Source organism: Oryzias latipes, chromosome 23, assembly GCF_002234675.1.
Source record: "Oryzias latipes chromosome 23, ASM223467v1".
In the NCBI taxonomy this organism is placed as follows: domain Eukaryota; kingdom Metazoa; phylum Chordata; class Actinopteri; order Beloniformes; family Adrianichthyidae; genus Oryzias; species Oryzias latipes.
In genome coordinates, this window is record NC_019881.2 from 6,781,623 (window position 1) to 6,796,040 (window position 14,418).

At 40.9% G+C, this 14,418-nt stretch overlaps 1 protein-coding gene across 4 annotated transcripts in view; it reads left to right on the forward strand.

The window, feature by feature from the left end:
- Window positions 1–6: 6 nt before the first annotated feature.
- The window catches only part of LOC101170723 (protein Wnt-7b), a 25,096-nt gene continuing 10,684 nt past the window's right edge, over window positions 7–14,418 (forward strand). The window contains exons 1-2 of one of the 4 annotated variants that reach the window (XM_020714331.2): window positions 7–2,092; window positions 13,853–14,079. In XM_020714331.2, coding sequence (XP_020569990.1) covers window positions 2,010–2,092; window positions 13,853–14,079 — 310 coding nt within the window. In that variant the 5' untranslated portion in view covers window positions 7–2,009. Of the gene's footprint in view, window positions 2,093–11,711; window positions 12,729–13,852; window positions 14,080–14,418 lie in introns of those variants that run through there. The other 3 variants (XM_020714328.2, XM_020714330.2, XM_004082904.4) reach the window with 3 other exon arrangements.

Genomic DNA, 14,418 nt, shown 5'->3' on the forward strand with positions numbered 1-14,418 from the left:
CGCCTTCTGACCTGATATGCCCTTAAAGAAACAACACACCGTACCGCCATTACACACAATCGACTATTCATAGAAAGGATTGCACTCAGCCTGATATTACCGTTTAGGATTTCAATCAATCCATTTTTTGTTTTTTTTGGGTGATATGAGAGCACGTCAGGGACAGTTAGAGGGAGCTCTCCTCTCCTCTGCAGATTCCTCACCGGCTGTATGGTCTAGCACTAGCAAGCTGCAGGGTAAAATGTAAAAAAAATAAAATAAAATAAAGCTAGATAATCGTAAATTGGCTACGTGAAGATGGGAGCTTCGCTCCATTGTCCGAGAGCCACCTGCCATTTCTATTCCATTTTCTCAACAACAAAAAAGCACAATAACGTTCCTATTTTGTTGCAATCATAACACTTTATAAACAACTATGAGGGTTAGTCTCACTCTCAGAAGAAGAAAAAAAAAGAAAAAATAGCGGGACGTTTGCAGGAGCTGCAGCCAAAAGGTCACACTGACCTCGTCCGCATTTAGGCTTCTGGCGCCCATCTTCCCCTTTCCGGTTAGAGAGTTAAGATGAACAAAAAAAAGAAGGACAATCTCTTCATGTTTCACAGCTAACACAAATCTTTCTGGGGAAACTGATGGCAAAAGCAGAATCTTAAATAACCGAGCAACCAGTCAAAGGCAAAAAGCTTATAAAATATGCACACAAAGCAAGAAATGCATAACCAGATGTGCAGGATGTCAAAAAAAACTGCAGGAGCTACAAAAAAAAAAAAAGAAGAGTAAGATAACCCGATAAAAAGTGGTTTAAATGTGTATATTTCAACTTTTGTCACTTTCCAGAGGTAAAACTAATATCACGGAGGAGACTTAAGTTTGACATTATATTCAAATTTTCCACAAAACATAAATATTCTTATTCTTGACGCATGACAAACCAGCACAGGATGGCTCGATGTGATTTATGTTAGGAAGATACAAAATTTATCAATTTATTTATGGTAGTCACAAGCTAGAAGGTAGCCACTGACCCCCATTTTTTCCCCATCATCTTTAGTGTGATTGCACGTGCAACTTAAAACATTGAAATATAGGCTCTATATTTAAAAACAAAATCCTGGAAGCATTAGTGATTTCTCTTGATGTATGAAGTCACGTTTGTCCAGCTATAAGTAGATTTTATGACATTAATTCTGAAAAAATGTCAGCAAAACTTTTTTTTTTTATTTTGAAAGGAAACATCAAGACACATCAAGAAGGAAGCCGCACAGCTGTGCTACATGTCCACGCGCCTCATACTACACCGAGCTCACGGCGCTAATCAAACGCAAATTTAATAAAAAAAAATTAAGTATGAAAACAAATAACACTAAGTGGTCTTTTTGAAGCACGGATGTCGGTCTGACCTGCTCGGTGTCTGTCTCCGTTTCGCATCGGGGACAACAAGGCGAAGATTATTCGTCTCCGAAAGGAGAAAGTAGGGCACGAAGAGGCGACCTCTTTTCGCTCACGCCGAGACGGAGAACAGATAGCGGGGTCAACAGGTTATGTTCATCCGCAGACATTTGACCAGTCACTTTAAATGAAGTGTCTCTAAAAATATAAATTCCTACACGAACCAAAGAGTCGCTATTTGTGGGGCGACAGTGCACGCGCGTGGCTTAATACGACAACAACACTTTTTTTCCCCCAAACAGCCGTTAGCGTGTTTTAAACTACTGACGCAGTTATAAAAGCTCCAAATTCATCCGCACAGAATAAAAGACTAAATGTGAATACGCACCAACAACGTATCAAGTTCAAGTTTCTTCCTCCCAGTGAGTCCTAGTCGCCTGCTAGCTTTATATTTCCAACCGCGAGACGTCGGCTCCTTTCCGCTTGTAGCGCCAAACAAAATTATTTTTAACAAAAGTAGTCATTTGTCTGTCAATTAGAAAGGACGTCATGTCAAACTTGTCGAAAGAGGATGTGGGAGAGCGGCTCTGTAGCGACGTGTCTCCGCGCTTCCTTCACCGGCCATGTCGCTCGGTTCACTGGGGGCATTCAGGCTGCAGACTGCGCCGCCGCCGCCGAGGAGCCAGATGCGGCGAGTTCAGCTGAGGTGAGACTCGGTTATACAACAACCTGCCGGGAGTGCGGCTGTCCCGCAGCTCGTTTAACGTCTCTCAACACGAGGGAGGAGGACATCTAAAATAAAAATCTATATAAAACAAAAAGAAGGCAACCAAATTACAGCCAAAAAAGGGGGCTGCGTTTAATATTTTGAGCTGCCTCACACCCTGCCCTCGTTTTACCCTTCCGCGATTAATAATAAAAAAAGAACTATTTGTTTTGATAAGCTAACAGCTAACGAATACACATGACATAAAAGTGTTATGTTTTATTTTAAAATAAATGTTTAATATAAGCTTAGACTTGAAGAAAGACCCCCTTACCTTATTTAATTTTCATATGACAAGTAATTTTGAACCAAAATTGGAACACTGTCACTAACAAGTCTGATTTTATTTTATTAGTTTGTTTAACCCCTTATCTTGTTTAATAAGGAGCAATAATTTATATTTTAGCTGTAAAGTTGAAATGTGGTGTGAAATAGTCCCTCCTTATTAATGATTATGAAAATATGGAACTACTTATTTATTTAAAGCAATTTAGCTGAAGACTTTAACTCTAAATGCTACCCTTAAAAAGGCCACTCACCTGTGAGTTTAGGTCACGTGACACTCCTGTTTCCCAGCCTTAATGGACTTATGAAGTTTTTGTAAAAACTTTAAAAGTCCTTTTATCCTCTTCAAAAGCTCCGGTGACTTTGAGTTGCCGAATTATGATCAACTATCTGTGGAGAAGAAGGAGAAAAGGCAGTCCAAAGTTGAAAAAGTTGCTTTTTACTTAAAGAAAATCCTGTTTTTATTTGGTTTTTATGAGTAAGTGTGTAATTTATTTTAAAAAGAACAAAGAAAAGCACATTTTTTCTATCTGCTCTTGCTTGTTTATTATAAAAACTAATTTTGTTGGTAATAAAGTTGCCTGAAAACAACCCAAATTACTAAAAAGTTAATTTTTAAATCTCAGCACAATAAAGCCACAATATATACATACACTTTTATTTTGAAAAAAAAACAAAATGTAAATAATTAGATGGACATCCATGCAATATAATTTAGAAAAAGTAAATGAATGTTACACAGACTTAATTCAGTATATACTGCAGAGTTCCTATTTAATAATGCAGGGGCACAAATGAAAGGACATGTCACATGAAGTCAATCCGTCTTTATATGTTGGAGATGATGTGCTTTGAAGATGCAGATTAAAAATTAACTTTGAATGACTCCCCTGGAATGCTGGAGCACACACTCCTTTACTGAGAAAAGATGGAGTGGGATTTAGGAAGTCGTCAATTATTAATAAAACAAGGGAATTGATAAAAATAAAATGCCTTTGTTGCAGATTTTTGTCGAAAGAGATGCCAAAAAAAAAAATCGAACGTTGTTAAAGTTTATTTTTTGTAATTATTTGAGTGCATGGAGTTGAACTTGACCGTGGGATGAGTAAGTCTGGTGAAGCTGCAGCAACGACTGACATTAGCCCTGAACTCAGTGACCGAGCTCCATCCATCGGCACAGAAATATACCATAGGATTAAAGTGTGTGTGTGTGTGTGTGTGTGTGTGTACACTAGCTAAGTGCAGCCTGTTGCTTATTGGGATTATAGGGTGACACAAGTTCATATTGATCCCATGATGGGACTCAAAATAAACACAGACACACACACACACACACACACAGAAAACTGTTTAGCCTGCAAACACATTTTTGAGTGTGTAAAATTCAACCAGCCCTGCGTTGCCACATTTATTCTAATGTGATATCTTGGCCACATTTTCTAATTTTTTTTAGATTTATTACCATAAAGAGATATTACAATGTTGTAATAGATGCGGAATTACATGTTTTACTATTTATTTGAATTGGAAGAGTCATTATTTTTGTAAAGGACATATTTAGAAAGAAATTAATGTATTTTTTTAAACCTCAACTTTGATTTCTTCATAGGACTGAAAATATTTAATGTATTTAGTCTCTTATTTTGTAAAATAAAATGCTATTAACGTTTTATGTTATCTAGGAGCTTTAGATACATTTATTATTCATTTTATTTAGCAAAAGAAAATGATGCTCAAAAGAAGAATTTATTCTCTCTCAGGATAATTAATTAAACCTTTATTTAGAAAACTAGCAAATATAAGTTTTTGTTGTATTGGGATTTATTAAAGAAAATGGGATGATTAAATAAAAAAAATTGAAGATAAATTCACAAAAATATTTTAAACATAAAATGTAAAATGTCTAACAGCCTCAGATGTTTATTGGTGCCATAGATGGCAGCAAGCACAGGATTTCTGCACTGATCAATCCTCAGATTGATGGATCCTGGACACTCTTCCATCCCCTCGTTAGCGTCAATTAAGGCTGGTTAGGAAGAATTTATCCCATTTATAGATCAAGTTGTTTTACGGCTTTTTGTTGAAAGCAGGTTTGAAGTGTGGAGGTGCGGGAACCGAGGGACACGAGGATCGGTTTGAGGATCCAGGAGGCCGAGATTCTCCGTTCCGCAGTCAGACCCTCTGCGCTCCTTCCTTGCCACGTCTCCGTCAGTGTGGATGGCGGTTGAGACAAAGCTGGCGTTCTTCGCCTAGGGCCCCCTCTTAGTTTTATTTCAGGCCACTGTTCTCAGACACAGGCCGAGGAGGCGGCGGCAGGAGGAGAAGAGGAAGGAGCAAGTGGAGAGGAGCCAGATATGGGGAGGTGTGCAAAGAGTGGGAGGAGGTAGTGGAAAGGACCAACATGTCGTCTTCGCTCATCTCCCCTCCCTCCCTGTTCCACCTTTTTCACCCCCCTACCCCGGCCGAGAGCCCTCTATGGTGCTGCAGTGCAGTACCATGCCCCATCCTGAAAACCCCACTGAGGAGGACAACCCAGCGGGATTCTGGATCTTCTAACTTGATCAAGTTAATCAAAACTCTCCAACTTTTTCAATTTAAGGGATGCTCCATTTGAAGTCTGGGTATGCTTAATTGAGATGAGGCCCCTTTGTATGATGAGGGGGTTTTGCATGAATGATCACATCATTCACCTCTTTCTTCTTTAGCTGACTAGGAGGAGGCCTCATAACTCTGTCGTTTCAGTTCACAGAGACCTGCTGCAGCTGAATCTGTCCGTGTAATAACACCAGCAGCAGCGTCCCACTGCTAGCGTGGCCTGTTGGTACTCGGTTGCCACAGGTAACGGGTCAATGATTACCAAGCGGGCTAACGGTGTCCTTAAACTCATGTCAGTGGAAGAAGAGTGGGCGTCAGCTGCCATCTGCGCCTCCAGGCCTTGCGTGGTCATCGGCGCGTCTTCTGAATGTGTCTGCGTTGGCGTCAGGCCCACGCTCCGCAAGCCTGCGATGGTGAAGGGAGCCTGCGAACTTTTCCTTAGACTCTCTCTGATCATCATTTGGTCTTTTAATTACGATTATGCCGATTTTGGCCAAAAGCAAAAAAATGTGTCATTTTCCAGGATATAGTTTCTACAGAGCAGCAGTAGTTCATTAGAAATTTGCCCCCCCGAGTTGTGGGCAGGACCATTGAAGCAACCCCGACCGTCCCCGTCGCTGAGAGTTCTCTGTTTACACTCTCTCCCACTAGCTTCCAGCCCCCTCACACCCCCAACCTAACAATACCAGTGCCACAAAAATAGAGAGCATAATTGGAGCTATGCAGCCGAACAGTTTTAAATCAGAGGCCAACTCAAACATTTTTCCTGATTCACGACGATTTGAATAAAGAAATACTCAGAAATGCATTTTTACGCTTAAAAACCAGGTTTTGCTTAAGAGTGGGTCTTTAAGCAATCTCCATGTTAGCAATCAGTGCACTCCTGCTGTGCAAAAGTGACCCAGAACTGAACTGGGATTTGGGATTGGCCAGTTGGAGGCCCTGCTCCTCGTTTTTGGAGGAGTCCCACAAGTCGCCTTCCTTGTCGGCTCCTTTCCTGTGCTGGATCCAAGAGCTCTCATTCTCCCCGGAACACACAACAAAGCCGGGACTGGCCGCAGTTTGTGCCCTGCAACCATTGGGCAACATCCGCCTGCTTCATTCAAACAGCCCCCCCCCCCCCCCCCCCCTGGCAGCCATGTCAGCACAATTCGCCTGCAAGGGCACACATAGGTGGTGGGTGGTGGGGGTAGAACTGCAGACAAGCCAAACCGATCCCACAGTTCTTAACTGGCAGAGAGACGTCTCTGGCTTTAGCCGCAGAGCGGGCGGCTGGGAAAAGCGGGTCATTGCTGTGCTCCTGACCTCTGGCTCTGAGCTCCACCTAGGCGGCGGTGACAATCACATAGATCTGCTTTCACCCTCTCCTCGATACCTTTCTCTCTCTCTCGCCCCCTCCACCCAACCCCCTTCGACGACCACAAACAGCCATTGTCACCGGGATCCGCAAGAACAATTGAGTTCTTATGCTGCGGCAGGTCAGGGGACAGAGGGAGAAGTTTGGCAGCAGCCTCTCAAGGTAAATTATAGCTCCATTGTTTGGAGAGGCTTTGAGAGGAGGTCCGCCGCTCAGGGACACCGCTTCAGCACATTTGGTGTTTTTACAGTGTACAAGTGTAAAAAAAAACTGTTTTTTTTGTTGTTTGTTTTCTGGTCTCCCACTTTGGAAACCATCCCAAGTCGCATCTTGTAAAAATGGACTAATCCTGCTCGATCTTTCGCTCTGAGAGAGAGGGAGGCTCCGCCCATCCACTGTCCTCCCGCGCTCCCGTCTCTCCGCCCCTCCTCTGCCTTATCCCCTTTCTGCATGACATCATCCACACATCTGTCGTCCCCACAGGGGGGCTGGTGACACAGACAGGCCACAAAAGTTACAATTGCTCCCACCACCACCACTTTTAAACATCGCTTTTATCCTCCATTTTTTTTTTTTTCTCCGATCTTTCCTCCTTACGTCAGTCTGCCCGCTCCCTCCAACGTGTGCTTCAGAGCCGGCAGGAAACGGCCATTAAACTAAATGATGCATGAGGCCGACCCTGGCCTTGACCCATGTGATTGTGAGCAAACTCAATCAGCAAGGTCAGCACTAACACACAGTGACGCTCCAAAAAGACGGGATTTGCTGCACTTTCTCCTGATTCCAGCTATCAGAGCCCACTAGAGCCGGTCAAGAGGTTTGCGGTTCCATCCCTTTATGTGTGAACGAGGGAAAGAAAAAGAGGAGGAGAAAGGAGTCAAGAGCATTTCAACAGGAAAAAAAAAACATTCAGAGCCCACGTATGTGCAAGGGAATAGAAAGTTGGCACTGTAACGCACGTTTGATTCCCCAAAGCTCCAAATGCCACAACTCTTTACTAACAGATCAAATCCGCTTGTGTTAGATCACACTGGTTGCAGCAGATTTACTCCTCTGGTGATGCAATAGAGCAAAGAGGATTGATTTTGGGAGGCTGCATCCCTGTTTCTGGAAGAATTTTCCCGTTAAAAACTCAAAACAATAGAAATCAAAAACATAATTAAAACAAAAAAGAATATATTTTATCACATATCATGGGTTAATGGTTATTCCGAGAATAAAAAATGTCTTTATATTTTTTAGGTTTTACTTGGGCTAAACTCTGTCCAAACATAGCAGAAATTTTGCTTCTATTTTTAATAATAATTTTTTTATATGTATGTCCCTTTACTGACATGTGAAACTGGGTTTAAGAAAACTCTTAGGCTTTTTTTTTATGCACCCGCACAATCAATTCAAATCTATTTTTTATTCAATACCCTCATTTTTGTGAATATGTTTACATATTTTCTTATTAAAAATAATTAGTTTAGTCAAATCTTTTTTAAATCCACCAAAAACTTCAATTCCCGGAGCTCCACCCCTTCATATCTATTATTATTGAAAAACCCCAAAAGTCCTCTGTAGATACAAAAAGGAGTTATTTTCTTGTAGTTGGATGTTAATCAGGTTTAGAAATGTTCTCTACAGAGGACAAATTCACACTGCTGTTAGTCAGGAGGATATATTTGTACATATTGATTATGTAGGGGGAAAACATTTATCATGTCAAATCGGTACATATTAGAGCATCAGAAATAGCTTTAACGGACACTTTATAACAAAAACTGACTTTTAAAATTCAGTGGAAGGAATCAAGATGGTGGAGGCACAGAAAGGTAACAGCAAAGCGCCCCCTGGTGGTTTGACAAACTGCAAACTGACTATTTCCCTGCAGAAATGAATCGTTCTCTTTGTTCCGATGCAGCTTCAACGTGGTGTAGTTTTCTGAATCCATTTAAACGCATAATAAAGCAGCAGACACGCTTGTTGTTTTGTCTTAAAGCCTTCAGAGAAGCTTTCAGCTTGAAGGCTCCAAACACGAAGGGTTTTGGTCTAAACCCAGAACCTTTTCCTGATGCTTTGTCTCCCTCTGCAGTGAGAAGTGAGCAAAAACACACAAAAAAGGAAGAACTAAAAATCACACAGGTGTCATTTAAGATCCTAAAACCTTTATGTGATGGTTAAAATTCAGCAAAAGAAACAAGAAAGTCCTGAATGTAGATTTTTAGACTATAATGTTCTCTGTTCCCACTGAGGCTCACGTATTTGCCATACTTAAAGACCCACTATGCTATTCTGTTTTTTTAAAAACATTTTTCTGATTATGGAGCACAAATATAAAGACAATTAAAAATGCATTTTTCAGTATTTCCTCATTAAAATTAATTGGGAACAGACGAAAGAAATGCTGTTTAAAAAACAAAACATTTGTGATGTTGAAAATATGTTGGGTGGGGCACAAGCTCCCTGCTCCACTCCATTCTGATGCATCCACTTGTAGACAAATAGATCTATGAACGTCTTTGTTTTCCTCATCTGAGCTGGAATCTGGCTCAAAACTGTACGACTGGATAGCTTCAATTGTTGCACCGGTAATGTTAGGTTGAGGGTGTGAGGGGCTGTAAGCTAGTGGGAGAAAATGTTAACAGATAGGGAATGGGAATGGGGGACGGATTTGCTCACTTTTAATGACATATTTTTAATGAACTGCTGCTGCTCTGCAGATACTATGTCCTGGAAAATTACATGGGTTTTTAGATTTTGGCTAAAAAGAACATAAACATGATTAAAAGATCACTGGAAACAGTTTTACAATAGATCAAAAGATGATCGGAGGGAGTCTTTAGACTACAACCCATACATTTATCACTTTTTCTGCAACAATTTAAATTCAAAGAACTTCATTCTGTGACATCTGCATCGTATGAATTCAAAATTTCCTTCACAATAAAAGCATAAATCCAGTTTCTCCCAAACATGTCTCTGCTCTGCATTAATTGGTTCAAAAGCAGAATGGCTTTGTCCCCAACATGGAAGCAATTTGCTTCCCTCATCGTTCAGGGACTCTAAATCAGGCCCCATAACTAAGTACCGTCTGTGCTGGGCCGTCTTTTGACGGCGTTTGAAGGGTGATCTTCGTTTCCATACTTCCATCTTTCTGCCCCCATTACATCTATAAGCACCATGTGTTTGTCCGGCTCTATTATAGTCTAAACAATACCTCTGACGTTGTGGTTTGGCTTGAAAGCAGCTCACTGCGTTGCGGTCACACGCCAAAGCGACTCATATGCACTTGTCCGACCCAAACACATTAAACTCATCAGGGTGTCCCGGTGGTTCAGAGACTCGCGTGACGTGCGAAACCCAGGCCTTAGACGGCCGTCTTGACCCATCTCACGAAAGCTCCGATTTCACACTTGAAGGACAACCCTGTCATTGCACATCTATTGATCTTCTTGTCAACAAATGCTGTGAAAACATCAAAACCCAGAGCTGTCTGTAGCACTCAGCCCAAAGCGCCCATGAAGTCTGGACGTGTTGTTTTACTTAGTTGTGTCTTAAAGTGGTTTCAGCTGGCTTCAGCAGCAGGGAATAAAGTTTTTGTTGGGGACTGCAGCAGGACGAAGCATGCTTGTCACAATCACCATTCATTGAAATTCTTGTATAAAGAGAAATGGATCTTGACTATCGATTTTTCTACATTTGATATCATCTTCAATTTTTAACTCCAATGCACGACTTAGACTGGAAAAGCTTACCCTAAAAAAGTTGCTTTATTTTATTTTGGAAATTCTTCTGATATCATTGTGCAAATAATCACAACTTTTATGACCTACAGGTAGCTTAGCTTTTTTTTTTCATCCATCCATCGATTTTTCTAAACCCACTTAATCGCTTTTGGGGTTGCTGCAGACTACTCTACTTACTTTGGGTAAAGGCAGCGTACACCCTGCACAGATCGCCAGTCCATCACTGACGCACACATTGACATGCAGACCTAGGGGCAATTAAAAGTAATCAATTGACCTATGACGCATGTTTTTTGGAGTCCCCAGAGAACCCACACATGCACGAGGAGAACATGCAAACTCCACACAGAAAGGTCCCAACTGGGATTTGAACCAGGACCTTCTCACTGGTAAGCTACGTTCACAACGCCCTCGGCGCCGCACCTTCGAACGGCCACTTTCAATGAAAAGTCCATGAAAACTTTTTTTTACGGCTTTTGCAAGTCTTTTCCCCTTGGACGTGTGGCTTTTCTCAGACAGTCCAAAAACAGGCCTCATAAGTTAATATGTGATTCTAAATGACTCCTACATGTGTAGCCTTGACAAAGATTGACATCCTGTCCAGGGTGAACCCTGTCTTCATCCAACAGCTGGGATAGGCTCCAGCAACCCTGTGACCCAAAGAGGAATTCAGCAGTTTTGGTAAATGGACGGATGGAGTTACATAGATTAGTCCTAAACAGCAGAAAAAGAGGAGACTAAAGTGCAAAAATGTTCATATCAAGTTTTTTCTGCCAACGCTCCTATTATAAACCCACACATCTAAACTGTTTTGAGAATCTTGTTAGAGTTTTTCATAATGACTGCTGATAAATGAGGACTTTTTCAACTCTAATTTAGGAAAAAGTAGGTTTCCTCCTACCTTTTTTTTTTTAATTTTGCATGATGTCTTGAGTAACATGTACTGTAGATAGTAAATTAGTAATAATTTGGGGACGTTAAAGCTATCTGATTTATAAAACACATTTTTCTTTTTTTTTAAGTTAACTCCTTTTTTTAAACATACCTGCTCTATAAATTAGAAAAAACGTGTCCTGCCAGTTTGAAAACACAAAAAAGTGAGGGGTTTTGGCTTACATTAGTGCTGTGTCAAAGCTTTACATTAGAACATGAGAAATTATGTGAGTTGAAAAAGTAAAAGAGATCCAAAATGACTGTTAGTTGTTAATCTTATAAACTGCGAGTCTCGCTGCTAGATTCTCCCGGCCTGAAACTCACTTTTATGTTGCTAATGATGCCATTCCCGTTATTCATTCTTCCAGCATCTGGCCTAATGCGTTACATTTTGGTTCTAACGTTCAACAAATACTTTACTCACTCTGTTCCACAGTCATTTGAAGAAGAAGAAAAAGAAAAAAGATGTTTGTAACAAATCAAGAGCGCTGTTGAATTGTGGCTGCAGCAACTGCGGTTTAATGCGATTATTTACACAGAGAGAGAAGTGAGAATAAAGAGTAAAAAAAAAGACAGAAAATATAATGCCAGGGGTTCAAATTAAAAAAAAACAACAAAGTTATGTTTAGGTTCCATGGAAATGCAGCCTTTTTTTTACCACTGACTAAAAAGTTGACTTTAAGTGATTTTTTTTAATTATATCCTACTTAGTAAATTTGTACTTTTCATAACTTCTTTCATAATTTATAACTTCTTGGGGATAAGTGATTGTTTTTTTAATACCATCACTTTAGGTTCAGGTAATACTCAAAATTTCTAGGTTTGTGTGCATTTTGTCTCCTTTCCAGTTGTTAGACAGAACCAAAAAAACATCTATCGTTTGGAAATAAATACATTTGATGCAAATGATTAATTTGATCTGAAAATAATAAACAAAGCCCCAGACCATGGAAGTTGATGTAAAAGACAAAATTCCAACTTTACAAATAATCAATACTGGTGTTTTTATTATTATTATTCCTGGAGAAGAAATGGTAAAAAAAAATTCTTTTGTTTCTCTTTTATTTATTTATTGGTTTTGGTGTTTCTTCTTAACGTTGGCATCAATTATATCGACAGGATTTGAAAGGTCAGCTTGTTTTGAGTATTACCACAAGGGGGCGCAATATTGGGGCGTTTTTGGGAGACAACATTTAGCAGCAAGTTTGTGTTTAATAAGTATTATTCAATGAATTTGCTCGTTATTTGGTCACGTGCCCATGACATCCGTGGCATGGTCGGTGCGTGGATAGAAATATAGGGCCCTTGGGGGAATCTGCCCCCACCTCCCGTTTTTTCCCACTCCCTCACTTTTTTCCCACACCCCCAACTTGGTCCTCTTTTAGTCCAGGTGGCGGAGCGCGCAGAGCGGCCGAGGGATGCAGCTTCTCCCCCGCACGTGGACAGCGGAGCTCGCAGCCACCGCCACGCGCCTCGGCCCCGTTAGCCCCTGAACCCCACAGGAAACGACGCATAAATCCGTCTTTTAATTTGAAATTCTTTCTTTTTTTTAATTAGAAAAATCAAAGCGGAACTTTTTTCAATGCGCCACCATGCTCATCATCTCGTCTCGCAGTGCGCTGCTGTCTGTCTACTACCCGCAGATCTTCCTCATCCTCACCAGCGGCAGCTATCTGTACGTTACTGCGATCGCACGCGCTTGTCTCCTTTCATCGCACGCGCTCGTCTGGTTTCATCTTCCCCAGCTGCAGAAAGGGGCCACAGGTGTACGGACAGATGGGTTTTTAGGAGAAAGCTTTAACTAAACAAAAGTAATATTTCCTCCCTAATGGATGCATTTATCTAGTCAACGTCAAAGGACATCAACTTCAAACACGTTTTTTTCTCCTGTTGGGCATCTTTTTTTGTTTTGTTTTTTCCATTTTGCCTGATGAGACAACCTGTTGTTATGGATTTGTACCTGGTTCCAGATCTGTTTTATCATTGGCAGCATATAAAAGGGTTATTACATTTTTGCTTCTGACTGTAACCGAGCAACGGGGAAGGTTTACTTGGTTATATTACTTTTTTGCCTCAAGTTGTTGCACTTCATGGTCTCAGCACTTTGCTAATAATATTACCAAGAACAGGATCTAGGCGTTCGAACTAGACAAAGAGGCTGATGTTGGATGTTCTTTGAAGCTACATAGCAAATGGTGTTCACACTGGACAAGAAGGGAGGGGCTTCTTCTTATTTTTTTCTCTCTACTGTTTACAAGCATCTGCAGTTGGAAGAGGCTTGGTGTGAAATGTCAAAGTGGTGTAAATCTGGTGAATATTGCTCCAGGGTTTTTCTTTTACAGCTCTATTCCGATATATAAAAAAACTTGGTGTCATAGAATTCTGTCCGAGCACAAACCGCAGTAATTAATTTCTCCTTCATGATCAATTTTCAAACGGTTGGCACGTCCCTGAATTAAAAGGGACGTCATCCATAGGTCACTACCAAATCTGAGTCTCTGATTGGTCAAAGTTTGATCTGGTTTAACTTGTGTGTTCAATGGCTGCACGTTTTGTACAGAGCCTTAAAATAATTCTAAAAACTTGCGTGCCTACGTGTGAGAGTTTAGAACGTGGAAATTCGAGACATGTTTACGTGCGTTTACGTAGACTCGTCATTGGAAGTGGTTGTTTGATCGCATGTTTCTGAGGGCAGTGCGAGCGTAGCTTTAGACTTTCACCTCATAAGACATTTAGATCTGATGACTGTCGTCACATTCCAGGAGAGATGAAGCCTGTTCTCCATCTGTGTGCCTGCAGGGCGTTGTCGTCTGTGGTGGCCCTGGGCGCCAACATCATCTGCAACAAGATACCTGGACTGGCCCCCCGGCAAAGAGCCCTTTGCCAGAGCCGGCCAGATGCCATCATCATCATTGGCGAAGGCGCGCAGTCAGGCATCAACGAGTGCCAGTACCAGTTCCGCTACGCCCGTTGGAACTGTTCAGCCCTGGGGGAGAGGACCGTCTTCGGACAAGAGTTGAGAGTAGGTCAGTCTGTTTGCAGGATGTTTGAACGGTTCTGGTCCAACTATCAACCAGTGAAACACTAACTAGCACAAAGAAGATCAAAGATCTTTGGGATTTTGGGAGTCTTTGGGGTCTAATTAGGATAAGCTTAAAGTGAATAAAAAACCAGATTGTAAATTTGAAAAACAAAATTTAAAAACAAGACATTGTAAATTATGAAAAACAGCTTTAAACATAAAAGTTCACATTGTGAACTTGAAGGAATTGTTGAAAATCTGAAGAGGAAAAAAGTTAATTTTGAAAAAAAAATTTAAACTTGAAATAAATGTTGAAAAATGGAAAAAATAAAACATAAATAAT